This window comes from Falco punctatus (genome assembly GCF_963210335.1).
Source record: "Falco punctatus genome assembly, chromosome: 9".
NCBI classification, from domain to species: domain Eukaryota; kingdom Metazoa; phylum Chordata; class Aves; order Falconiformes; family Falconidae; genus Falco; species Falco punctatus.
The window spans coordinates 23613721-23639387 of NC_137589.1; the positions used below are offsets into that span (position 1 = coordinate 23613721).

Consider the following 25667-nt stretch of genomic DNA (forward strand, 5'->3'; position numbering starts at 1 on the left):
TTCATCAGCTGCTACCGTTCGTCTGGAATGCAGCATAGAACATTTTAATACCACAACCAACTAAGTAGCTGAAGACTTGGCAAGAAAGGGATGACTACATTCCACTGTCTAGATCCAGCGTGGAGGGTTTGGTTTTTTTGCTGTTTTGGTGGTCTGATGTAGGATTTTATTAATCTGTTTATACTAGAACACCTCAAGCAACATAAGCCTATAAACAGATTTCAGACACACCAAGTGAATGAAAAAACAAAGGCCTTCATTAGGTGTATTCCTCCAACATCACTTTCTGCAGTAGCTGCACACTCATTAGAGGAGTCTCAAAATTACTGAACTGCCTTCGTACAGTACGAGCTGGAGGGGAGAAAGGCTGCAGGTTAATATATGCCATTCATTGAACACCCATCTGCCTTTGCTAGTACATCTGTAAGACCTCAGAAGGCTTATTTAAAGCACACAGCGTTGGTCACACTGCTCCTAATGAAGCTGGTAGGAGTTTTCCCACCAATTTCAGGAGGAACAGGTATGAATCAGTGCTTCTTAAAAACAAAAACCACCAACAAGCCACCCCCCAATAACAATGCCCCAGTTTTAATTTAAGAGCATGCTGCAAAATATGAAGAGATTTTGTGCATTTACAAGAGCATAAACCAGAATAAAATTTAATATTTATTAGAATTTCTTCCAGTAACAGCATTCAACATCTTAACAAACCAAGTTGTGAAGTCTTAAAAAAATCTAGGATTTCAAGAAAAGTTAAAATAAGTTGTTCCTTATATTTAATGGCAACAAAGGGGGAATTTTCTATTTAAAAACAAACTTGTCATATAAACAGTATTATTTTAAGAAAATGTGATTAACACAATATGTAATTTTCAGAATGGGTACACAGTGTATGAATACCAATCTGAATGGAACAGAGGTGTGGAACACACTACCCCCTTAATCTCAAAATAGGCTGTTTGAAGAAAGGACAGGGAGAAGGATCTTTCTAGTGAAATAACTTAGAACATACCACGCAATGGACAAAAAACGCAAGAGTACAGAAGACATTACATGACACCCTCATTACGACACCCCCTCAAGTCTGGTTATACAGTAAATAAAGTTAGTAAAGTGCATCTTTTAAAGACTTGTCTAGTGAAATAGCTTTTCCAAATATAAAACACAACACAAGACGTGCAGTAACAGTTAAATCAATAACGTAAGTTTTTAAAAACTAATCTTTAACTTTTCATTCACTAAAGAAGAAAAGCTTTAACTGCAGTAGTGTTCACATCATTCTTCGATAGGATGCATCCTCATGTGCTTTTGTTACTTGGCAAATCTTTAAATATAGAGCATGGCAAAATTATGCAGTTTAAGCAAGTGCTTCTCTCAATGTGATACAATTCTTCAATGGCAGAACAGCCACATGCAGCACAACCATGTTAGATTTTGGGAAGCTTTGGTGCACTAACGACGGGATTGGTCTCCTGCAAATACCTTCGCCCTGCACTCTTATAGTCGTAGGTGCAGGTGTGAGTCTCTGCATAGCGGTGCGTTGCACAGAAGTTGTTTCCACATCTGAAGAATCAAGAATATTAGAAGTTACAAGCTTTTAGAAGCTTTTAACTCTCTGACATGCTGGGAGCCCTTTGGCTTAATCACGTCTTGTTTATTTGACATAACTGCCTGGATTCTAACCATCCTTGACTGATAACATTAACTGGTGAAGTAATCAAATTGACATTTTTGTAACTGAATGTTGCAGCTTTGACCCAACAGTCTCTTCAGCTGGGAAATTAAGCAAGATAGTACTCCTGGAACCAGCTAGCAAGGATCACACAGGATCTTATAAATTAAGAATTACTGGTCTTTGATTTATTTTATTTCTCTTTAAAGATCTCACACAACATCAGCTGATAGAATTCAGAGGACAAAACCATGGAACTAAAATAATGGCATTGGGCAAAATCCACATAATGCATTTCAATTCAAAACCACCACATCATTCAGACCATCAAAACAGATGATGAAATCGTTCAGCACAGACTACCTGGCATAAGCTCAAATTAGTCATCTGAGATTAATAAATGCAGATTTAGTCAGCTGTAAAGACATCAGACAGACTAACTATAGGGAAAACTACTTTCTATGTGACTGGAGAAGGGCGCATCTTGCATGTATCAGTTGCAATTTTCATGAGTTAAGGTTATGATTTTTGCGTTCAAACTTGACAGCTCAGCAGCTGAGACTCATAACAGGAGAGAAGCATACTCTGGATATTGTATCTGATCTGGACAAGTGCTTTAGATGGAGACTGCTACTAGTGTCCTGTTGACTGATTATTTGATAAAGTTGCTTCTTGACAGTAAAACGACGACAACATTCAAAATTAGAATTCTCCTGAAATGGATTAAGCATTACTCATCCAACTTACTGTCTCACCATTAGACTATAATGCTCCATTTATGTATCTATCTGGGTTTGGAACAAACTCTGCAGCTGTTCCTGAGGCTTTTCGTGCCTGGTAATAATTTTTTTTTCGTTCTTGTTCCTGTAATCACCAGTTCCTTCCTACAACTGTATTCTCTATTTGGTTTATATTCCATTCTAGTAAAAGGTCATATGATTCCTCCCTTTACAGCTAGAAGGAATGCTATTCTTGGAGATGTGCGATTTACCCCCTTTTTCTGTGCTTCACTTTCAACCTTAAGCAAGCTGCTTAGTTACTTCTAGAAGAGCTTGCAGCTATTTGCTTAGCCAGAAAGTGTTCAGGGTCCAAAACTGTTTCAAAATCAGTGACTGAAGAGTCAGTAAGAAGGCAGTTCCTCATCCTGAAACTCTCCAACACAATTTCCCAATGGCAGAAGTCTTATTCTTTTTGCTGTGATTGGCATAAACCAAGATCAGCTTCAAATGTAGCACTCAAAGCGCAGCAGTTCCCAACCTTGGCTGGCTCATGGGAAATGATACTGAGAAAAAGAGTATCTTGTGGGAAACTACTTCAAGAACCAAGATAAACAGAGAAAGCAGGTTTTTTTTGTTGTTGTTGGGTTTTTTTTTTCTTGTTTTTGTTTTTAAGTTTCCAGTGATCACTACTAAATACCAGGTGTCACTGTGCTGTCTGCAAGACATGATTTGGGGGACACCACTCTGGTATTTTGCTTTTGAGATGCTCTAGATGATCAAAGGTGACCGAAGTCTCACAAACAGAACACAGAAAAATCAAAAAGTTGTCAAATATAAATTCATACAAATTCACAAACTGTGCTGATGTCTTGTCATAGAACCAAATCTAAGGGAGATACTCTGAAAACTAACAAAACCAGTTTTTCCTCGAGTTGTTAATGATGTAATTATCGTCAAGAAACTTTGCAGAACATGAATCTGTAGCAAGTTCTCCCCACACAAGTATAAAATATAATTTTTTTGGTAATATTTCCTGATATTTTGCATTCTGATACCTTGCATTTCTTGATTTTCCTGGAAGAACATACACCTCAACAGCAGAACAGGTACTACATTCCTGAATTTTAATTTCTAGAACTTTGCTGAATTGAGAACTGCAACTTTTGTAAGGGTTGACTTTTGATTTGCTGTGGTTAAGCAATACCATGTACCATAGAAAAATCTTTTGGTTAACCCAGCTATCAGTTTTAAACAACAGCTGGTTATACGGTCGGCCTACCTGCACTCATAGCTGGTTGCCAATCCAGTTTTCTTGCCACAAAGAAAGCAATGCTTTGCAATTTTCTTTTTTGCTTGAACTGAGCCATTCACAGGTGGAAGATGGGTTGCTTCACCTGCTTTCAGAGGTAGAAAGACAGCAAAGAAATTTTATTTTTATTTATTCCTGATCACAAACTAGTTCAATGTTATCTTTTGAAACCCAGCTTCATTTGCATTTCTTGGGATACTTCAGGTGGGAACCCCAAAGCCTAAACAGGGAGGAAAAAAACCCAAAAGCCAAACCAGAAAACACCTCAAGCCTATGAACACCTCTAGAAGAGGCAGCACAATGTGGGACTTAGACCCATTATTTTTAACACCTGTTGAAAGTTCACATAAGCAAGAACTTACAGAAGAAATCAAGGAACACATCTAACTGTCTTCCCAAATGCAAAGTGGAAACACAATGTGATTAGGAAATCACTGCACACAGTAGCTTTCCAAAGAATCAACTGGGCATTCAAGTACCTAGCATGTAACTCAAGTTTGCCAAATAAATACTGCAACATCTTAAAATCTTCTTATAATTATGGTATATCACCAAAAGTACATTACTAAGACTACAGGCCTCTATTTAGCTGTATGGTTTCATAAGGCACTTTGCAGATGTTTGTAAAATTTCTGTACTTAAAAATGTACTTTAACCACTTGCCCTATAATTCTTGATTGTTGCTTTATTAACTGAAAAGCATGTAAAGAAAAGGCACCTTCCCTCTGTAGAAGCAACCTCTTAGTTCCCAACTTGCTTATTCACGTTTACCATACCTAGGACAATGAAAGCATGCAACGCATCCTCTCAAACATTCTTTCAGTGTTTCTGTCGCTAGTGTCAGGATGATCCCAAAAAGAGACCTCATGAGTTCAGAAGTACTTTTTGTCGAGCGCACCTTTAATCCCAACACTCGTTTCGCAACTGAGATACAGCAGGCTACATTCAATAGGAACACCAGGCAGTCACCACACATTGCAGTCATCGCTACCAACCAGCTATCCCACTGCTATCTAGCATCAAAACTTCCAGATGTTTACTTGTCTATGCTACCAATTCCATCATTTAAAAGCATGCTATCTCAGAAGCATCAGTCAGCCCAGCTGGTGAAACAGACTGAGCTTGAAGACAGCCCCCCCACCCACAGACCATACTTAACCAGAAAAAACAATAGTTCTGTCACCACACTCACAGCCTCTACAGCAATTACATGAATCTGTCCTTTGGCCAGTTATACAACAGATCATTACCAGCCACTTCTCTTCTCAAGAGCCTGCATGATATGACAACACCAACTTTGCCTTTCTCCTGTCTAGAACCTTTTTGAAAATACCAGAGGAGTGTCTTCTTCACGGTTCTATCCAAAATGACGCAGATGTTAGCAGGCTTACCCATCATGCAGACATGACTATTAGGGTATCACCTCTTACCACGGAGTAGGTAGGGACAGACCTGTTTATTAACTGACTGCCAATTAACAGCTGCACCCCCAGCTGTGAAACAAAGGCACAATCCACTATTTTAGCAGCTTTTGCTCCCACATCATCACATCAGTCTTCCTGTTGCAACTGCTATTTGCAGATCTTCTTGCTCATTCTCTATGCATAGGTCTTAGAATCCTGGAATACATGCCTTACTCTATTTTCCTAAGGTCATATAGAAAGAAAAGAAAGCATGCAAGCTGCAAGTCAAAGATGTGAAGAAGAACAGTTAATTGTGCTGAAAATCTTTAGCTCACTGTCTTAGGAGTTTTAAAAGTACTAGACAATTACATTTCCCCCAAGAGAATTAATCACATAAGAAATTAATATTAAGGCACAACACATCCATTTTCAGTAGACGTCAAGCATTAAGATGTCAGCACTGGCGAAGCTGTACCTCGAACACTGTGTTCAGTTTTGGGCCGCTCACTTCAAGAGGGACAGAGGCGCTGCAGTGTGCCCAAAGAGCAATGAAGCTGGCGAAGGGTCTAGAGAACGAGTCTTATGAGAAGTGGCCGAGGGAACAGGGATTGTTTAGTTTGGAGAAAAGGAGGCTCGGGGAGACCTTATTGCTCTCTACAGCTACCTGAAAAGAGGTTGTAGCGAGGCAGGTGTTGGTCTCTTCTCCCAAGTAACAAGCGATAGGACAAGAGGAAATGGCCTTAAGCTGTGGTAGGGGAGGATTAGGTCTGATACTAGGAAAAACTTCTTCACTGAAAAAGTTGTCAAGCATTGGAGCAGGCTGCCCAGGAAGACGGCTGAGTCACCATCCCTGGAGGTAAAGGACGTGTAGATGTGGTGCTTAGGGACGTGGTTTAGTGGTGGACTTGGCAGTGCTGGCTTAACAGTTGGACCTGGTGATTATAAAGATCTTTTCCAGCCTAAACAATTCTGTAATTCTATACTACAATTCCGTGATTAAGCACTCCACAGTGACCAAGACTAGGATAGAAAGAATGACGCCCACCACAAAAGAGAAAAATCTGCACTATATCAGTAATCTTCAGCATCCATGCCCTTGCTGCTTCCTCCCCATTTTTCTTTTGCTAAATCCCTCTGACTCAGGCTGTAGTTCTAAAGACTATGCTACCAATAAATTCAGCTGATTTTAGCAGACTCAGAACTATTCACAGAACCGACCTTTTGAAAACTTCAGAGCAGAACATCATGTTTATGTCTACAGATGACATGCAGGATTCATTAAGTATTAAAAAAAGCTAAGAAAGTCACAGTTGTGTCTACCCAAGATCTGGATGAGATCTGTAAGTTAAAGAATTGCTTTAAAATTTATATCCTGTTACAGAAGTGTAATACAGCAAGAACTTTGAAAGCCATATGCCTTACAAAGATAAATGATTCTTGTCCTCCACATATGTGATATATCAGAAAGATTAAAAAGTCATCTTCAATTATTATTTAAGTCCATTACTTACCTGCTCTTTTCCCTACAGCTGCAATACTTCCATTCATTCCAAGCCCATGCGCAGACTAAAAAAAAAAAAAAATTTCCACAAGGAAATTACTAGCAGATGAAGTTAAATGAGAAAGTTAGGCAGTCTGGTATCAGCTTATTTGAAATCGATCAGCATACCTACAAAGAGCCCAGGATGACTTCTGTACACAAATTTGTAATTCTGCAATATAAAGCCTTATTCAAAATGACTATTTAATAGTTTCTCCATACTTCACAATGTACTGAAACAACTAACTACATTAGAGACCTGAAGCTAGGCACATATGGTGCCATCACAAGGCAAACTTTGGAATAAATGAAACTAGTGAGCAGCAGCAGAAGTCAGATGACCCTTCAAGCACAGACACACATAATTCTATCATTATAATAACTAATAATTTTAGCTGTGAACAAACAACCACTTCAATTTTTATGAAAAATTACTTCTAGGACCCATCCAGATAAACAGACAGTTAAGATACCAACAGGAATTCAGGAAACAGTTCAAGACTAACAGGAATTTAAGTACACCTCCCCCTCCCCATGTGTCTTCCCTGAAAAGACACATGGACACACGCATGAAAGTACAGTTTTCAATGTCAGTACCAGAAAAGACAGGAAAACTACAATTTCTTTGGAAGCATTAGTACTCACTAGAATATATTCAGCAGCTTCATTTGGAGGAGCTGTTTTCCTAAAGCTTTCTTCCTGAAAATGCTGCAGGTTTGTAGGTAGTGCAACACCAGAAGTCCGAAACCTGCCTGTCCCACAGGAACTCTGTAAACTTTCCCTATTTGCACTTCGGGCCAGCGAAGCCAGAAATCCTAGGTTACTTACAGAACTCACAGGTTCTTTGGATGCCTTGTTAGCCACATCTGTGATGTCCCTAGCATCTGCTTTTGAAATTACATCAGGTCTTTTGCCAAGTGACTCTACTTTCACACTACAAAATCTAGTAGTCCTAGAAAAAGAGGAGTCTGCTATACTATGGACTTCCAATGACCGAAGCATGTTTGGGGAGGCTGTAGATCTCAAGTTGCCAGCCTCAAAGCATTTGGATTGCGCCTGTGGTTTCAGAGAACTGTGACGCGCCACTTGCGCTGAATACCGAAGAGGTGACAAAAGCAGATTTTTCTGAGGACTTAATTCACGAGTACTGAGAAGACCAGCCCCCATTGCAGCAGTGCTCAGCACTTTGCCAATAGGTTTTCCATGCTGCTCTACAACCTTAGATTCTTCATCTCCATCAGACAGTTCAAGTTCTGGGTTCACCTTCCCTATATCATATATCTCACTACACTGCTCAGTGGTACTTGCTTCTGTTAACAAAGCAAAAGCATCTGTTTCAGGTAGAAGTTTTTCTTCTGCTCCATATAGTTCTACATTGGTTATATTTGGAAACAAAACAGCATCCTCCTCACTTGCTGGGGTCACATTTTCAGATGCTTTTTCTGAATTTGCAGGCAGAGATGAAACAGGAGTCAGAATATTATTTGTAGGTAGCTTTGCATTTTCTAGTTCAACACGAGATATCTTCGGTGGTAATCTGATGCTACTAACTGACTGAGACCAAGAGTTGCTCTGCCAAGTGTCGTCTTCCTTAAGAAAGTCATTAGTTGTAGATGGCATTGTTCTACCAGCAGTGGCCAAAGTAGCCAGTGCTGAAAGTGCATTTTGGGAGGACTCTGAGTGATATGAATTCCCAGGAGGAGGTAGGCAGGACTGTCCAATATGGGGGAGCACTCTTAAAAACCGGTGACGAGCAGCAGCCACTGAGCCACTAGATGGTCGAGGAGTCATCGGAGGACGAGGTTTCACCTTGACAGTTTTCTTAGGCTATTAAAAAAAACAAAACCCACGTACAACAACAGTTAGTATTTGAAGTACAGTTGCATTCAAAGACCTGACCAAGATCATATTCCTAGGAACTCAAATAGCAAAAGGCCAGAACTGACCAAATCACTCTTTCTAATGCCTCATCTTTTACTAGCCGCCAAGACTTCACCCCAACATCTGAGTAACCAAATCAAGTAGTATAATCAGAAAAGGCTTTTTAGTAAATGGGCCACGTCAGAGGAATAAAAAAGAGAAGTCAGAATGCCAAAGTTACTGAGAAAAGCTTAGGGTCTCAAAAAAGACAAACAATGAAAGAAAGCCTATCTTCTCCATTTTACATCTAGGTAACCTAGACAGACATAAACACCAATGTAACATTTTATCTTCTAGGTAATCTCATTTTCATATTTAACTTCATAGGCTCTTCAGTTACAGTATTTCTAATGAAGTTTCATTTAAGAGAAACACTGATTTTTACCACAGCAGTACTGTGGAACAATGCTACTTAAAGTATTGGGAGAAAAAAGAAACCCCAAAACCTCCACCCAAATAAATCCAGGACCATCAGTGAATTCTTTGAATGTGGACAGGTAGATCCAAGTAAAGCCAGTGCCCCACAGCAAAACATTTATACAGTAGCATTTACTTGATCAACAGATAAGAAATCATCTACACTTGATCACTTCACTTCCCAAAACAGCAAAGTATCTGACCTGATTTTTAGAAAAGTCAGCACTAAGAAAATGCAAGCTGCATTATGATAGGAAAACTGAAATTACAAATTCACCTTTTTACTCAGATTCATGTTCTCCATCTTTGCTTTGAGCAGTTTCATTTTATTCATAGTAATTGAATTCTCTATAATCTGTTGGCCAGAAGGTGATGCCTCTGTCTCATCTTCATCATCAGCATATAAATTATAAACTGAACCACCACTGAAAATAAAAAAAGTTTGTGTTCACCCTCTAATCAAGTAATTTAATTGTTTTCAATGTAGACTATTCTCACAACTAGAAAGTCATATCCGTAGTTATCTGTTGACAAAGCGTTATGTAAAACTGTATGCAGACATTTCAAATACATTTATTTTAGTACATAAGCATTCCTTACAAGATGCTTACGCAGAGTGACGATGGTGAAATCAGAACACAGCCACACTTCTGGGAAGTTGTTATACCATATACATTGGTTCACACTCACTATATATTTTCCCCACTGAGGGGTTATCCAGTTCCACAAATGTCTCCTGAAGGTATGGCCAAAGCTGTTAACTGTGTGACTCAGACAACAAGCTGAGCAGTTTTCCAATTAACCAGACAGTGGCATGGAAGGGAAGTCCAAATTTCTATCCATCCTGAGGGGTGTTCTCACCATAAATGGAAATGGAGGGGTCACCCATGTGGATATGATATTCTATTTCTCCTTTTCAAAATAATAAAAAAAAAAAAAAAAAAAAAAGATCAGTTTAAGTTTCCAAAGAGTCTCACATGTGGAAAAAAATAAAACAGATTAGAATTGCTAGTCCCAAGACAAAATATTTTAGCTCGGTAGTCACTGGAAATTCATAGCATCACGTTGCATTTTTCCATTCTGTATTCTAACAGAAACTGAACCTCAATGTTTTGAAGTCAGCATCTGACTTGTTTTTCCTATGAAGCAATGAAGTATTAATCACTAACACATATCCAACATGTGAAAGAGAAATAAAGAACCATTAGGAGTATTTAATTCATTACAAACTCATGCATTTTCAACACTGTATATAGTACATTTTAAAGAGTGTTTTAATTCTTCCATTAGACTGGCAGCATCTAGAAATTGACAATCATGCAGTTTCCGTGTGTTTGTACAAATGTCTTGGTAGATCTGACTAAAGCTCCTACTCTCGAAAAGAGGCCAAGGAAGAACTAAAGGTCATGAGGAAGTCAGCACCAAAAAAAATAATAAAAATTGATGAATTAGAGCTGCCATCTTACCTGATTCTTGGAAATATTCTGCTGCTCTTAGTCAAGAGCCAGTATGTTTGCACTGACCCTCCAAATTATTTCCTAAAATGTAGCAAAATTCCAAAGGCAGCACAGCTGGGAGACATATCTTGTAAGAGCAAGATATCAGCAAAGTCAAAGCAAGAGTCAGCAAAACAGTCGACTCATTTCTTACGAAAAACTGAACAACTACATATGGGGACAGTTCGCATATATATTACATACCTCTCCTAGTGAGGACTCAACACTAGAGAATAATTTCAGAATTTTAACTCTGCAAAGACTTAAGTCACCAACTCAAAACAACTCTTTGAACTTCCCTTCCTTCAAGGATAGAGATGTGTCTCACATGCTTCGTTAGTGGTTTTGGGTTTTTTTTTTAAGTTGGTTGTTTTTTTTTTTTTTTTTACGTAAAAATAATTATTACCCTTTCTCCTGCATTTTCTGGCTAAATAGAAGCCAAAAAAACTAAGTAGTAACAAAAGTTTGTTTTTATTATTATTTAAAAATAAATTCTAAATGTATGTGCATAAATATAAATATATATTATTATAAATTAAAAAAATATCAAAGTTAGATAAGAAGCTTTGTTCTTGGTGGTACTTTTAGCCCATTTTCCAATGCATAAATTCCAAACTGACTTTGTCCATAGCTGTCAGATTCCCGAGATCTTGCTGGTAAATGCATGTCTCAACAATGATCAGTAGCTGGCTTTTTTGACTTCGGTGCCTGCCAGTCCTCTAGCACAAGTTTCTTTTAATCCAGAGACAATAAACATTGTATGTATTTATACCTTGTCAAGCTTTAACCATTAACTTAACCACAGATAAATAAAATTATCTGGAGAACTACAAAACAAATGCAAACCAGTGTCTCCTTTCTAAACTGCAGTCACTAAAGTCTGCTCCACACATAAGCAATGTGAGAAAAGCTGATAAACAACTGCCTCAAAATGCTCAGTCACCAGTATACCCACACATACAAACACATCTAAGTGTCAGCGTGGAAAACACTAGTATTCAGAGTGATTCACAATCTTCCTTTGCAAAGATAAAATGGTCTGATTTGGTTCTATTCTCTCCTCCCTTTGCTACTTTTTCCATTTCCCACGAAGTCTGACCTTGCCATAACAACAAATCAAAAAATTAGGACCCCTTGCCCAAATTACCGTCTGCCTTAGTAGAAAAGCTAATAAATGAACTCCCATAGAAAGCACAGGGGAAGAGAAACAATGCAAGCTGGATGTTTTCAATTCAGGTGGCTTTCAACCTAACTGGATCATTTGACCAGTGACAGCATATTTCTTAAGCATAATGTGTTTGACTTTTATACATGCTGTTGTGCTTTGAAAGGCTTACCAAGATGTCTTGCAAGAACCAGAAGAATAGTTTACTCTTCTGATTTGCTACATTTAGCCAATCTCAAGTAAATTATTATTTAGTCTATACACTAGGATTACCTAATCAAGAAGTACTAAGAATTTCAGACAATTGTCCATACTAGTTTTAAATGGGAGGGGAAAAAAAAAAAAAATCATCACAAGCATACAAGAATTTGAACATGCAGGCAGATACCGGAGAGACCCTTAACACTGAAAAATGAAAGTTCAAGCTCCTTCTGACAACTCCTTGTGCCAACTCACAGTATAGCATCCACAGCCCTAGCTCTTTCGATTGGTTTGGATGTTCTTTGGAGTCAAAACGTAGAAGAGAACAACTTGGTAACAGGCAAGCAGGTTATCAGTGAAAACAGGAATTACACCTGTATGCTTCTCTTTCCACAAGTGTATGTAGCCCAATGCAGCAGCAAGGTTCACAGTTCTGGTGACAGTGGTTTTTACCCATTTCAAATCTACACAATACCATATGTGGCTATTTACTGAAAAAGAGTGCACGGGCTGAAAGAGAAGATCACAGTTCTGAAATATTTGTATCTTTCCTCTTCTTTCCCTCTAGTAATTGTACATCAAACACTAGCTCTTTCTACTCTGTGTAACAATGTGGGAATTCAACCTTCACATTTCATTCAGCCTGTAGTTTCTAAGATCTCCTATAAAAGTTTCTAAGAGTAATATTCTGAATATAAACACACCAAATATAAACCCAGTACAAAGCTCTTGCTTTCACTTTGCAAACAGTAACAAGAATAATTACTTAACAACAGCGCAGGTCTTAGCCTTGGAGGAAAATGCAGACAGTCCCCAGAACAGGGACTACCTTCCTTACTGTTGTACGAAGACCGAGTTCTTCACGAGATGAAAAAAACCTACCCAAAAGCTGCAAAACCTAGTAATTTTATTAGACATAAATTCTGATAGCTTTAGGAAAAAGACTACTAATCTGTTTACTAAGTGACATATGTGCCTTTCTGATCATAACAGTACTTTGATTCTGTGATAGTGATTGAGACAAGTTTGGTTAACTCAACAGTAGCCAATTTGAGGCTTAATTATGCCCAAAGGCTAGCTCTATTGGTAATTATTTCAGTATATATATATAAAAAACCCAAAAGTGTCACACACGCCACCACCACCCCCCTCAAAGAAAAAAAAAAACAACTGAAACCAACACCAAAATAAAAGAAACAAAACAACCCTAACCCCGCCCCGCCACCCCCCCACCCCCCCCCCCCCCCGGCAGTTTCTCTGAAACTTCAGACAAACCCTCCCAGGATTTTGCACTGCCAACCTACTATCTTCCTCACTAACCATTTGGTCAAGTCATACCCATACAAAAAAGAAAGCGTATGCGGTGAGCAGAGAAATATTTTATAAAACTAAAGAAATGCCTTAAAATGGAAGAGAAAGTACTCAAAAGTTTTTGATACCTTTATTGCCAAATTGTCTCTCCTGTGAAACATTCCCTTTTAGAAAGGGCTGGAATGCTGAGAATTGCTTTAAGCACATGGTCAGCTTTATCTCACTCTATTGACACACATGGCAGTAGATGACCATCAGCATGAGCACTGGCCATTAAGTATTACTGGGCTGTTCGGCCATGTAGTTACAGCATTTTAGTAGCCCTTAGAGAAAATTCTTGCAATATTCCAGGTCTATCCCAGATATTCTTTTGATAAAGTCAACAAGTTAAGCTGAAAATTGTAAACATCCCCCTTTTGAAGAATAATATAAAGGTTAAAACCAACTTTACCTCAAAGATTCAGATAATGGTGTTAAAGTGCCATCTCCCCGGTCTACCACACGGAAGAAATTCAACTGATCTCCTTCTCGATACACTAAAAAGGTAACTTGTTTGTTGGATGGCCCTTTCTCCCATATCTCATCTCTAGTGGGTTCCATGTATTCAGCCATTTCCCTGATCGGGTCTTCCACAGGAACTTGTGTTTTTACAAAGAGAAAAATAAGTAAAACCAAATTATTATTATTGTTTTGATCACCTTTGAGAGTTCAGCTCAGTTTACAATGGGAACTTCCAACCTAGAAGATATGCTGAGGTTTTTCCAATTGGAAATTATCAAGGGAATTTCCCATTTTCATGCCTCTATAGATGATCCACATAGCCAAGTTTATCATCAGACTGAACCAACACCTGATTCTTACTAACCAGATTTGAAAAACTATTTGTATAATGACATTACAGTATCATTTTTACTGCAGGTGAAGAATTGCCGATTTTAAGACTTGATGATTCCATACATACAAACATACTTGTTAAACTAAGGCTAAACAAAATTAAGAAGATGGTGTATTGGTATGCTAAGGAAAAGAAGATGGAAAAAAATCCCTGCGCTTTTGTTAAGTATTTTTCCAATTAATTTGGAATTGAAGTCTGCTCATCTAAAATACTTAGTTAAGAGAAGCTGTTCTCAGTTGTAAGATGTTGCATGAAACCCACTATTTTTAACTCAGTTAACACTTACCTCTTCTAGTGTTAATAGGTCCGCCTCGCATCGCCAGAACTAACTTCAGAGTGCACCCTTCTGAAATGCTGTAAATAACAACAAATACACTTTTGTAGCATTTTCTATTGCTTAACCGAACAATCATTTAGAAACATTAATTGCAATTTTGTTCTATACTTACTTATAATCATTCAAACAATAGTCATCCTTCAGTTCTGTATTATTCCAAATTAAATGCTGCTGAGAGACAGGAATACCTAAGCAAGACAAAGAAACAAAAAAACAACTATTAAAATTGGAGTTGGTGGGAGGGCTTTTGAGGAGTTTTGCTTTTTGAAGAATGTGGGGCTAATGGAGGAGAGGCAATGAAGTGGATTCACAAGGGAAAGAACAGAAGAAGGAAGACAAGGACTGGCACTTGAGCAACCTTCAGTCATGATATCTAACCTCCCAAATAGTTAAGAACAAACATAACATTTTCAGCAGGCTTGGGCTCAACACACAAAGTTTGATCTTTTGGCTCAACAAGGGGTCTGCAGAAGTATTCACTTGCTTGAAGTTTATTGAATACTTGTTCTTTTCTAGTCATCAGATGAGGGAGGTTTTTCTCTTGTTACCTGTACCTCAGAGCTTTATGTCTAGTGACAGGAAAATCAGGATAAAGACTTCCAACTACAGAACTGCCGAATAATTTAATCACAGGCTGATATTCTGCGTTAAAGACAAGATCACATTAACGTAACTGGTAGCAGCTCTATTACAGTGGTGACAACTGTAAATGTTATTTTATTATTGCTTGGTTTGGAACGTGAAAGTTCACATGTACAGTATAGCACCATAGCAATTAGTCAAACTTCATGCTACAAACACTTCTATTTTGTTGTGGGTGTTCTTTTAGGCCACCAGGATGTTTTATTAATTATATCTAGTAATACTAACTTTCAACTCAAGTTCAGCTTCAGATTTGGCTATTTTTTGTTATAAGTAAGCATACTGAGTATTTGTTCCATATTAAAAATCCATATTCTACATAACTATTAACTTTGTTTCTTTCTGCCTGCATAGTCCACTCTTTTAGATACAAATGTAACACACATTAAAGAGCATAAGGTGGTACAACCTGTGGTCTTCACACATTTTTACTAGAATGCTGCCATTTTCCAAATTTTGGAAAGAATACAAACCAGGGCAATTATAAAAGATGTGACATCTCTGATCATCATAAAAAAAAAAAGGTTAAAAAACATCAAGGCTAATAGGAAGATGAATAGCTGAGGTAAAAAAAAAAGTATCTTCCCTTCAGCATCAAAAAGAGGTGCTGATTTTCAGTTTGTAAGTAGTGAAATCCAGGCAGTTAAGATCTCACTGTGCATTCCTGACAAACTGATTAAAATGAAGATCTATAGAGGCCAAGAACTACTTTTCAAAAAGGTCTAAACACCACTCCTCAGACTAAGCAGCAAAAGCTATAAATACAGTTTCTAAAAGGTTACATTGAAATAAACTTAACATTTTTATTCATTGCATGCTCAGATACTTAAAAGGAGATGCATGTAGCAATGCTAAACAGTAAGACTTCCCAAAATACATCTGGCAAGAGGGGAAAACAAAGATCAGTCTTTCTAAGGCTTGCAAGACTGCTTAGTAAGCTGTGGCAAAAGGTTGGTTAAGCCCCTTCCTAGCTGTAGGAAGGGCACAAAGCTACCAGCACCCATCACCAGCAAGGAAGAAAAAGGGACCAGGGTCTGGTAAAAGTCCAAGCAGATTCAAGTGACAAGTAGGAGGTGCACTGAGTGGACATGCCCATGAAGGAGAGTGCACTTCGGAGGAGCTGTCACTGTTATTAAGCTTTAGAGAAGATGACAATTTCCTTTTCCCACCACAGGTCACATCTAGATCTCTTTTATGAATGACCAACACAATTCTACTTCACTTGGATAGCATTTAACGCGAATCTTGTATCCTCTGAAGTTCACAAGACATTTATGAGGGGAATATGGTCATACAGTAGACTAACATAATCACTACTACACTGCAAGCTATTTAATAAGTGACTATTGGTTATGTTTCACATCTGCAGTGTAAGCAAAACAAGAACAAGCTGGCAACAGCCAGCAAGTCTACAGTGAAGTTCTCCTCCGAGTTGTTTTGCAGTCTTCTGATTACAAACAGTCATTACTGTCTGCATTTGTTATGGTTTCAGCAGCCCCCAAGGACCAATTTCCAATTACTCTGATAAACTGAGAGAGCATTTGTTAAAAAGGCTGGCTTTTAACCGGTAGTATTGCAGTGAAACATGTTTTTCTTCATTTAACCATGACAACATTTTTGATGAAAAGACTATTCTCTTTTGTAATGGGAAACAGACAAATCTTTATTACTAACTCCCTTTTATGCTACTTTCTAAGAATTCTGTATTTATACACTGAGGAAATAGTATGTGCTTTACAGGTTCAGGAGAACATGCATCAGCTGTCCCTTTTCTGGATTATAGTAAGGTTTTCTTGAGGAGACATTTGCACATGGGAGCAGCATGTAAATTTGGCAACAATAATGAGAACTGTGAGACACCAATCCACTATCCCCTCTCCCTTACCAGCAAGTGACTGTATCACATGTCTGCTCTAGATCAGTACTGAGAAGAGAGGTAAGTGGGGTAATAAGCTACATTTCAATGCTCAAATTGAAGTCGGCTAGGCAGGTGATGCTACAGGAGGATAGAAGAGTCTGCACTGTCTACTGCAATGGCTGCAGAAGGACTGAGAATCCGACCTACTAAAATGGGGGGAGGAAAGGAAAGAAGCAGGTACACCGATTCCAGAGACAGGATAGAGTATCAGATACACTCTTAAGCTTCACTCCTTTACTCTTCTTTCTGGCATGCTAAGTAAGCTCACCAGAGAAACTGATGTGGTCGAGTATGACCCAGAAAAAAAACCCCAACCATAGATTTCAGAACAAACTTGATTTATGTTGTAGGTAGAAGGTTATTACATTTAAAACCACCACAAACATTTCAAAGCCAAACAGTATACTTATCTTCCATCCAATGTTGAAATTGCTGGAGTTTCTTATTTGCTCCTGCTTACAGAGAGGCTGCACTGACAGCCTTTTCTGCCCGCCCCGCCCTCCTCCTCCAAAAAAAAAAAAAACCCAACAAAAACCCCAAAAACCACAACCAACCACCAACCAGCCACACTAGGTAGGAGGTGCAAAGGTTCACAAATGACAGCAGCAGGATCGCTTTCATAACTGTTGGACTCCTCAGCTTTCATCTGCATGACAGTAAGCTACATTAGTGTAAACGGTGGTCAGTACTGACCTACTCTTTACCCTAGGGACTGACAAAGAGAAGACTGTAACAACAGCAAGTCACCAGTAACTGAATGCAGATCTGCAAAATCTCCTGACAAAGGTGACCTTATTTACACCTACCAGATGCTGCTCTAACCATCTGATCTGGGCACAGTCATGCATTTGCAGGAATGTTTTCCCAATTCAGACAAGGCATAAGCTTAAAAAAAAAAAAAAAAGAAGCTTCATGAACTTCTAGTCTCTATCAGCACAGTAAACAGGCAAATGACAAAGCAACCAGGAGACAGAGGGAAATTAGTAGACAGAAGAAAAGCAAGATTGGTTCTGTTAAAAACTTGCTAGACTTGTGCAATCTAGTTACTCCAATCCTGACAGAAGTATAGCTACTTTCTCTAACGCAAGTAGTAATGAAGATCATTATGACACACTGAATTCATAGAGTATTGGAAGAAATTACAACACCAGAAGTGTGCTTGATATTCAATCAGTTCCTTTCGCTTAAGGTGAAGCTGCTATACATGGGCAGGAAAACAATGACAGCAAAAAGACCAAAGAAAAATAACAACTCTCATGATGAATTGAGAGTGCATACATGTAAAACAAAATTGTTGCATCTGTCATTCCCCACTGAACACAAGCATTTCAAATTAAGAGGTACTCTGAAAGCTAGTTGTTTTTCTATGTCACAATAATACAAGAACAAAAGAACCTAAATATTCATACAAAAAGATAGTGTTTTCAAATACCCAGATTATAAAATTCAATTTCAAGCAGTCACTGAACAAACCATGACTTTTATTTTAAAGCTAGCTATGTAGATGAAGGCTTTAACACTCCATACTGTTGAATGCAAATTTATTCCCACAAGATAAGTAATAATGATAACTATGATTATTATAATAACAATCATGATATTAATGACACACCAAATCCCAAACCCCACCTCCTCCCTTCAGACTCAATCCCATCTTAATGAAGACACATGTTTACAGGTATTATCTATGGTGCTTTAACATGAAAGCATTTAACCACTACCAGAAGCACACTATCTGAACGTTCCTTCTTGGTGTTTCCAAATGAGGAATACTAAACTTTGTCTGGCCTAGCAGCTACAAAGATTCATGCAACGGAGGAAGCAAGAATAGATTTTTTTTCAGGTAAAAAAGAAAAAGCTACTTCCTCTTTCAATGAAATCCTGCTATTTTAAAGTACCATTCACATGTTAAACCTCAGTCTTTCACATCACCTTGCAACTCTGATACCATCCTATCCACATCGATCAACACATGATCCTGCTTTCAACTACAAATAATCAACAAGTAAAACCAATGGAGTAGGTAGCACTGCTGGCGACACTAAGCTACACCGCTGGCAGTGTGTCTCTACTGGTGGCACAAAAGCTAGCATACAAAGAGAGCTATTTCTTCTCCTGTGTACCATTTTAGAAGGCTCACTCAATGAATCTCAGACCAGAAGGATTTACCCTCGGTGGCTCCAAAGTCAACATCATAACAAATCTAAATTTTTGGATACCACGTGCCTGCTTTGCATGGAAAATATTTGAGGACAAATGCCTGGATCTGATCCAAATAGACATCATATCTGCTTTAACTTCAATTTACAAGGAGACTTGCACTGAGATTTCAGATGCGTTGGAATCCATTAATAAATTTTTTACCCATATTCTTTACTGACTAAAACCAACTGGAAAAAGAAAGCTGGAGATGTGGAGCTCTTTCTTAGTAAGGTACCAATGTCTACTACAGCTGTCTAAACAAACCCTTTCTGTATCAGATCATTAAACAGGCACCAAGAACGACGAACAGTATCAGAAGTATACAAAATTCCTAACATGCCATCCATATTAACCTTTCCTATTACACCGCTAACAGTCTACAGCTATTGATAACTCCAGTTGTTGGCAAAGGTCAGGTTGTCTTGATTCAGCCTTATTATTAGCCTCTTACAGTTAAAGGCATTGGTGACATTTGAACAGATTTGTTAATTCCTGATATGGTCCTCTATTTTTTTCTGGGAGATCTCAGGTCTCAGATAATGTCCCAGAGCCTGTCTTTTTGTATGCTTACATACCATCATCCTCAATACCCAACTAAGACCACAGAGACAATACCCATACCGGGGACCCTATACAGTCTCCCAGCACTGCAGGAAGCATTCTCCAATACTACATGCAACTTAAATGACAGAGGTTCACACCCTGTGAAAGTTGACATGATACAGTAAGTGAAAAGTAGCAGCAGAAACAGGAATAGCTTCCCATGCTAAATCACAGCAAAATTAAGATTTTCCTTCCACCTGGGTGATTCATTATTTGAACTTGTGCTCTATAACAGGAACTTTGTCACTGAAAAGTTATTTTTTCACATGCAATAGTAACCCCAAATGCAACATAAAACTGATTTGTCATTGTGTATCTGTCCTCTCCACACATAATCAATGTGTTTGCAATCTGTCTCCCACAAATCATTAATCAGGAAATTACTGATATTTTAACTCTGTTCTGGAGTATGAAGGTACTTCAACTGACTTCTAGCAATTCAATGATAACACCATTGAACCCTTATTTTCCATATTTTAATGGAATTTACTTAATAATTATGTCTATACAGCAGGCACCTAAGCTATTAATTATCTTACCATCCTATGAACAGCAAGATGTGAACAAAATTCAGAACAGTATTATAACTTTATTATTGAGCTTTTGTTCTAATAAATTATTATAATTTTGTAAGCTAGGTACACCCAGCCTACAATAATAAAGTGTAGGTATAACTCAATATGTCTATTCACAATCTCCCAGCTTGGACTACAAGAAATTTGAATTCCTCTTCCTCACATCCGCCTACTGGTCATTTCAAGCATCCTTTAAAGCTCACTTCATCTATACTGTCCAGATAACCTGCCTTTTCCGGTACTCTGTTGCCTGTGCTCCCTTTTAATTCACTCTCGGCATTTATCACCTATCTGCTTGCATCTCTCCTACGCCAATATTCAACCATGGAGAAGAAAACCCCTTTCCTTTGCTTATTTCACCTCTAGCCTCTAGAACCATCTCAACACATTTTCTGACTTGTGACTTAAAGCCCTATCCACAGGAAACAAAAGCATATCCACATAGCTGCACTAATGTGGCTACACTGATGTAAACTCTACTTATCTGCATGGTAGAGCTTCTATTATGTGATCTTAATAGCAAAAAGTCACCCTGATTGCTGCAATCCTCCGGTGTTTAAAACTTGTACCAACTACTTTTTATCCCCTTGTCCATTAGTGCAGATTTCCATAAGAGAAGAGTATTAACATCCAAGTCTAATGCATATCACATTTCCCAGAGGGTGGGTTCCACACAGACAGAAGCACGAAAAACATGTACAGGTGTAGTGGGCAAAGAGAGGAATCCCTTTTCTTAAAATTAGCAACTCTGGTACTCTCAACTTCTGTAGCCACACCATTCTTTAACTCCTTTCAAGTGAAAAGAAGACATATTTCAAATCACATTCTTTCATGCAGGATCATTCTCATTGTAGAGGGAAAGGGGATGAGAGGGGACTAACCTGCATCTTTTCTCCATGCATTAGTACCTGGACTGGCCTCATAGCTTAAAGAAAGCTTTCACTTTGCAAGACGTGCCAAGTTCATCACTTTAAGACAAAGCACCGCTCAGCCAGACCTCTACCAGAAAAAGATCACTCACCTAAACAAAATTCAAATCAGTAACTTGAAGCTGCCTTTGGGATTTGCCTGCACTGCAGTTGCTCTTGTGACTGCAGTATCATAAACATAGACTAACCTAAGAAGCAACAACCACAGCACCTAAAGTATGCTCAGACAGTTGCAATATAGACATACTACAAGGTTCAGTTTATAACCCTGCTAGTTAACAAACAACTTATGTCTGAGAACCCTTTCAATGCCAAAAATGCTATATACCATATAGTATCAAAACAATTAATGATTTAACATACGTTTTAAGATTTATATTAAAAACAACATACCAAAAAAGAAAACACAGGAAAAGAAAAGAAGAGCAACAATATACCAATTCCAGTGAAGCCTGAGCCGTGAACTTACAAAAAAAAAAAAAAGAACAGAAAACCTTTCAATTAAACCTAAGCCATAAACTGACCACCTAGCTCATCAACGTATTACTGAACAAATCATTCAAATTATCTGTTTTGATTTTAGCAATTATAACTTGAAAAACAAGACTCTTTCTAAAGTGATAAAGATGATGCTGAAATAGGAGAGAACAGTACCTTCCAGTCTTTGTATCTTAGCTTTCACAGAAATAACTGTTTCAAAGGGGGAAACTCGCAGCTCAAAGCATGTTCCTGTGAGGGTTTCAATGAAGAGCTCCATAGTTTCATAAAAAGGAAGCTTGTAGTGAAACGGTCCCATATTATCTTCATTGAAAAAAGGAGGCTCTTTCTTGTTGGCCATTACAAAGGATTTAGAACTTCCTTGTAAGAAGATCTGTCAGGAAACTACATTCCACTTCTAGCCAAGTCAGCTCCGAGGACAGGTGTGGTGCATTGCTATTCATGTTTGGGATTTTTCACCTATAAAGCAAACAAGCAAGAGTTCTAACGACATGTAAACGTAGCTGTTAAAGAGAATTTCAATTTATTCTTGATTAACAATAAAATAGCTCTTCAGAAGCAGTAAATTACTATCTAGATCGTGCAACAGATAACCACAAACAGTATTAGGAATATCATCGTTTTGGGACTCTAGTTTCAGTCAGCATTCCAGATCCTACCTACGACCTTTATTTTGTTTTCACGAGCAACATGACGATCCGACCCGCGATATTAATGCCCAAAGCCTCCTGACAGCCCTGAGCTCTCGAGAGGGTCAGAGGTGGGAAAAACCTCCAGAACGACACAAAAATAGGGACTCGCCGGGGCTCGGGGAAGGCACAGGAGACGGCAGCTTCGCCCCCCGCGCCGGCGGCGGGCCGGACCCAGGCCAGCGGAGCGGAGCGCCCGCAAACAAAGGAGCGAGCGCAGCCGCCCACCCCCTCGCCGCCACCGCGCCCCGGGGCGGCCGCACATCCCGGGTAGGACGCGGGGCCTCGCCGCCCGTGTCCGCCGTGCCCCCAGCCCGCCCCGGGGCAGGGGGAACCACCCCCTTCCCTCCAGGGACGCGCTTCAGGCCGGCGGAGAGCAGGAGCCAGGGCACTGCCCCCGTCCCCCGGCCGCAGGGGCCGCGAGGGAGCCGCGCTGCCAAGGGCCCGGGCACCGCCGAGCGACGGGAGGAGGGCGGGCAGGGTCTCACCTCACCTGCCGCCGCCCAGGCCCGCTCATGGGGAGACGCGGCTCCTTTCCCCCCGTGCAGCGCCGCCCACCGCACCCCACCGGGGCTCGCCGGCCCCAGCGGGCCTCATGGAACGGGAGGGGAGCCGCCGGCGGCCGGGGGGGGGCCGAAGCCGGGAGCCGCCCGCACCGCCGCTCGCTCCCCAGCAGCCTCCGCGCCTACCTAGCCTTTATAACAGCCCCGCCAGGCGCCCTCCTCCGGGCCCGTTCTCCGGCAGCTCTCCCAATCAGCTCCCGCACGGGGCGTTGCTCCCGGCGCCGTCAGGGGCGGGCATCCCCCGGGCCGCGCCGCGCTCATTTGTTGTGATTAAGACGCAAGCGGCAGCGCGTGCGCGGGCAAGGACCCGGATGCAACGGCCCCGGCCCGCGCCGCCGCGCCCGCGGGGGCCCCTGGGACACGCAGTCCCACGGGCCGGGGCCGAGCGCGCCCGGGGTCTCCCGCCGCGGCCGAGGGGGCGGCGGCGCTCCCGCTCGCTTCTCCTCAGGGAGGGCGTGCGAAGCCAGCATTCACCCCCCGAACTCAGCCCAGGGGGCAGCTGGGGAGTGCTGGCGCCCACCGGCGTAGTGCGAGGCGGGCCGCGCCGGTGCCCTCGGGCGGGTGACAGGCCGGGGGCGGGGATCGCTGCTCTCGGGCGCCTCTCCTCAAGGTCAGCGCCCGGCCCTGCGTCAGGCGGCCAGGCCGGGCTCCGGGAGCAGTGTTTCCCTCAGGCCATCGCAGCTTTCCAGCAAAATAGTAGAGAAAACAAGCTTAGCTAATTACATTAACCGCTTTACTTTCCATTTAGGTTTTAAATTATGCAAGACCTACCCTGACTCTAGCTGTTAGGTTTCAGGCCCAGTCAGAAGGCTCAGGACAAATGCCGTGGTTTTCCACATGCACACAGCAGGAAAGGAGTGCTCTGACAGAGCGGTAAGTGAGGCCGGGGCGCTGTAACACTGGGCCTCTAGCTGCCCCCTTCTCAGAAATACAGCCGTGGTTTATTAAATTTGCAGGAAGACAACCCAAAACTCAGTTAAAGAAGTTACCACTCAGACCAAGCCCTCCCCAAAAGATCAGGATTCATGGTCTGTCCCCAGGCCTCTGAGGACCACACATTTTAATAGGAGGAAGAGACACTCCCTGTGCCAGCTCAGAAAGACTTGGCCGGGGGTGGGGTGGGTGTGTGTGTGTAATGCTTTGATCCACATCACGGTGCAAGTTATTGTCAAGAGCTATTCTCTACCTAGCTTTCACATTAAAGTTTAAGAAACAGTTCAAGGCAGGACCTTTTTCTTCTTCAAAAGATTTTGGCCCCCAGGGTTCTCACCTTGTGAACAGCACTCTTTGCAATGCTAAATACAAGTTATTAACGTGAAGGGCCAAGAAGAAAAGAGGATGCAGAAAAGAAATAGAATTCACTATTTTTCCCTCTTTCTCCCAGTATGTCTTTGAAGCCCTCCTAAGCACAGGAGTAAAGAAGCAGTCCAAATCATGTATGAAGCATATGCAGCAGATGTAATGCCTATAAATAAAGCGCAAGTGCTCTCACTGTAGACACCCATTTGCAAATAGCTCCCACATTCTTTTCCAAGCTGCTACTCCCAGCTAACCCCCCCCCCCCGACTTAACATGAATCATTGCCAAGCCCACCTATAGTACAAACCAATATATGGTATTTCTTTATCCCTTCCAACCTTTCCTTCTGCTTTACCCCCATTAGTGCTAGATGCTTTGGCTATAGTATTTACTGTGTCTGATGAAGTAAATCCAACTTGAGAAACAAGAGACTGGGAACAGATGTCTCAGAACAAGGGCTTCAGTGAAAGTAGGAACTGCTCTCAAAGAAGCTCTCTAAGCACATACTTTAAATTCACAGAGAGCAGAACAGTTTTCAGAGTTGAAGATAAAGTAGTCCATCAATAAAACCAGATGTGCTGCTGTTATAATAAAGTCAGAATTGCAGGCAGTTACTGGTAAAATAAGAAATATTTGATCCTTCTGCATTTATGCATTTGCTCTGCTTATATGCATGCAGGACAGCAAGTGTCAACCATTGGGTATCAAGTACGGTTAATGGCATCAGTTCCAGAAGGGCAATCTATAAAATACAGGAAGCAAGAAGGTTAAGCCAAATGCATCAGTTTAAAGGGATACCACAGAATAACAACCTTCTGTAAACAGCCTACAGTGTGTTAGGGGTAAGAAAGGGAAGCACACAGCAAGCCTTTCCGCACAGGCAAGTCTCTGCACCAAGGTATGCATACAGGCTTCTTAACCTTGAAGTGATCAAGCATGCTCAGTACAGACAGACTTCTCGGAAAGCATTATTTGCAAAACTTTGGTAAATCCAGGCAGGTGAAAAACCTCATTTAATGGCTTACAATTTGAACAGAAGACAATGTTAGGTTTCTGTTGTTTTCATGGAGTGCTAGGGCTCATCTGTAGCACACTGTTTCTGGCACAGAAGTGTTAACTACTGTTATTTTTATAGACCACATTAGCTCCCAATATGAAATACCTTGTGTCTCTACTTGGTGTCAAGCCCTGTGCTAAGATTTGTTAACTGCTTGATTACATAAGAGGAGAAGCTGTACCTGATAACAGAACCCAGCCTTATCCTAATATTGCTCTGTAGACTGGAGCTGACCCAGACAAGGCATGGTAGTGGTTTTGGCTGTTTTCAAGTCATGATGCAGGTGTCACTTAGCAAGCATTAAAGA

General features: G+C 40.4%; 1 protein-coding gene across 5 annotated transcripts; it reads right to left on the reverse strand.

The window, feature by feature from the left end:
* Positions 1-653: 653 nt before the first annotated feature.
* Positions 654-25544, reverse strand: ZFAND4 (zinc finger AN1-type containing 4). 5 transcript variants are annotated; one of them, XM_080401600.1, is made up of 10 exons: positions 23131-25544; positions 21909-22211; positions 14498-14573; positions 14335-14402; positions 13605-13791; positions 9258-9405; positions 7289-8470; positions 6615-6669; positions 3671-3788; positions 654-1563 (listed from the first exon to the last, which is right to left on the reverse strand). In XM_080401600.1, exons 2-10 carry the CDS (start codon positions 22090-22092, stop codon positions 1428-1430), a joined length of 2154 nt encoding a protein of 717 aa, XP_080257726.1. In that variant the 5' UTR covers positions 22093-22211; positions 23131-25544; the 3' UTR covers positions 654-1427. The 5 variants fall into 5 exon arrangements, with proteins under 5 accessions (XP_080257726.1, XP_080257725.1, XP_080257727.1 ...); XM_080401599.1 differs by lacking the exon at positions 23131-25544 and adding an exon at positions 22935-23123; XM_080401601.1 differs by lacking the exon at positions 23131-25544 and adding an exon at positions 22930-23123 and having other exon boundaries at positions 3671-3785.
* Positions 25545-25667: the final 123 nt, after the last annotated feature.

What these genes read in the sequence shown, in the direction of transcription:
- ZFAND4 (XM_080401600.1), bottom strand. Translation starts at nt 22,092, where the DNA reads ATGGCCAACAAGAAAGAGCCTCCTTTTTTCAATGAAGATAATATGGGA. An exon ending in TAAGATACAAAGACTGGAAG is followed by an intron (nt 14,574 to 21,908) that starts GTACTGTTCTCT and finishes TGTCTTGCTTAG; the next exon opens with GTATTCCTGTCTCTCAGCAG. An exon ending in CCATTATCTGAATCTTTGAG is followed by an intron (nt 9,406 to 13,604) that starts GTAAAGTTGGTT and finishes TTTTATTTTCAG; the next exon opens with TGGTGGTTCAGTTTATAATT.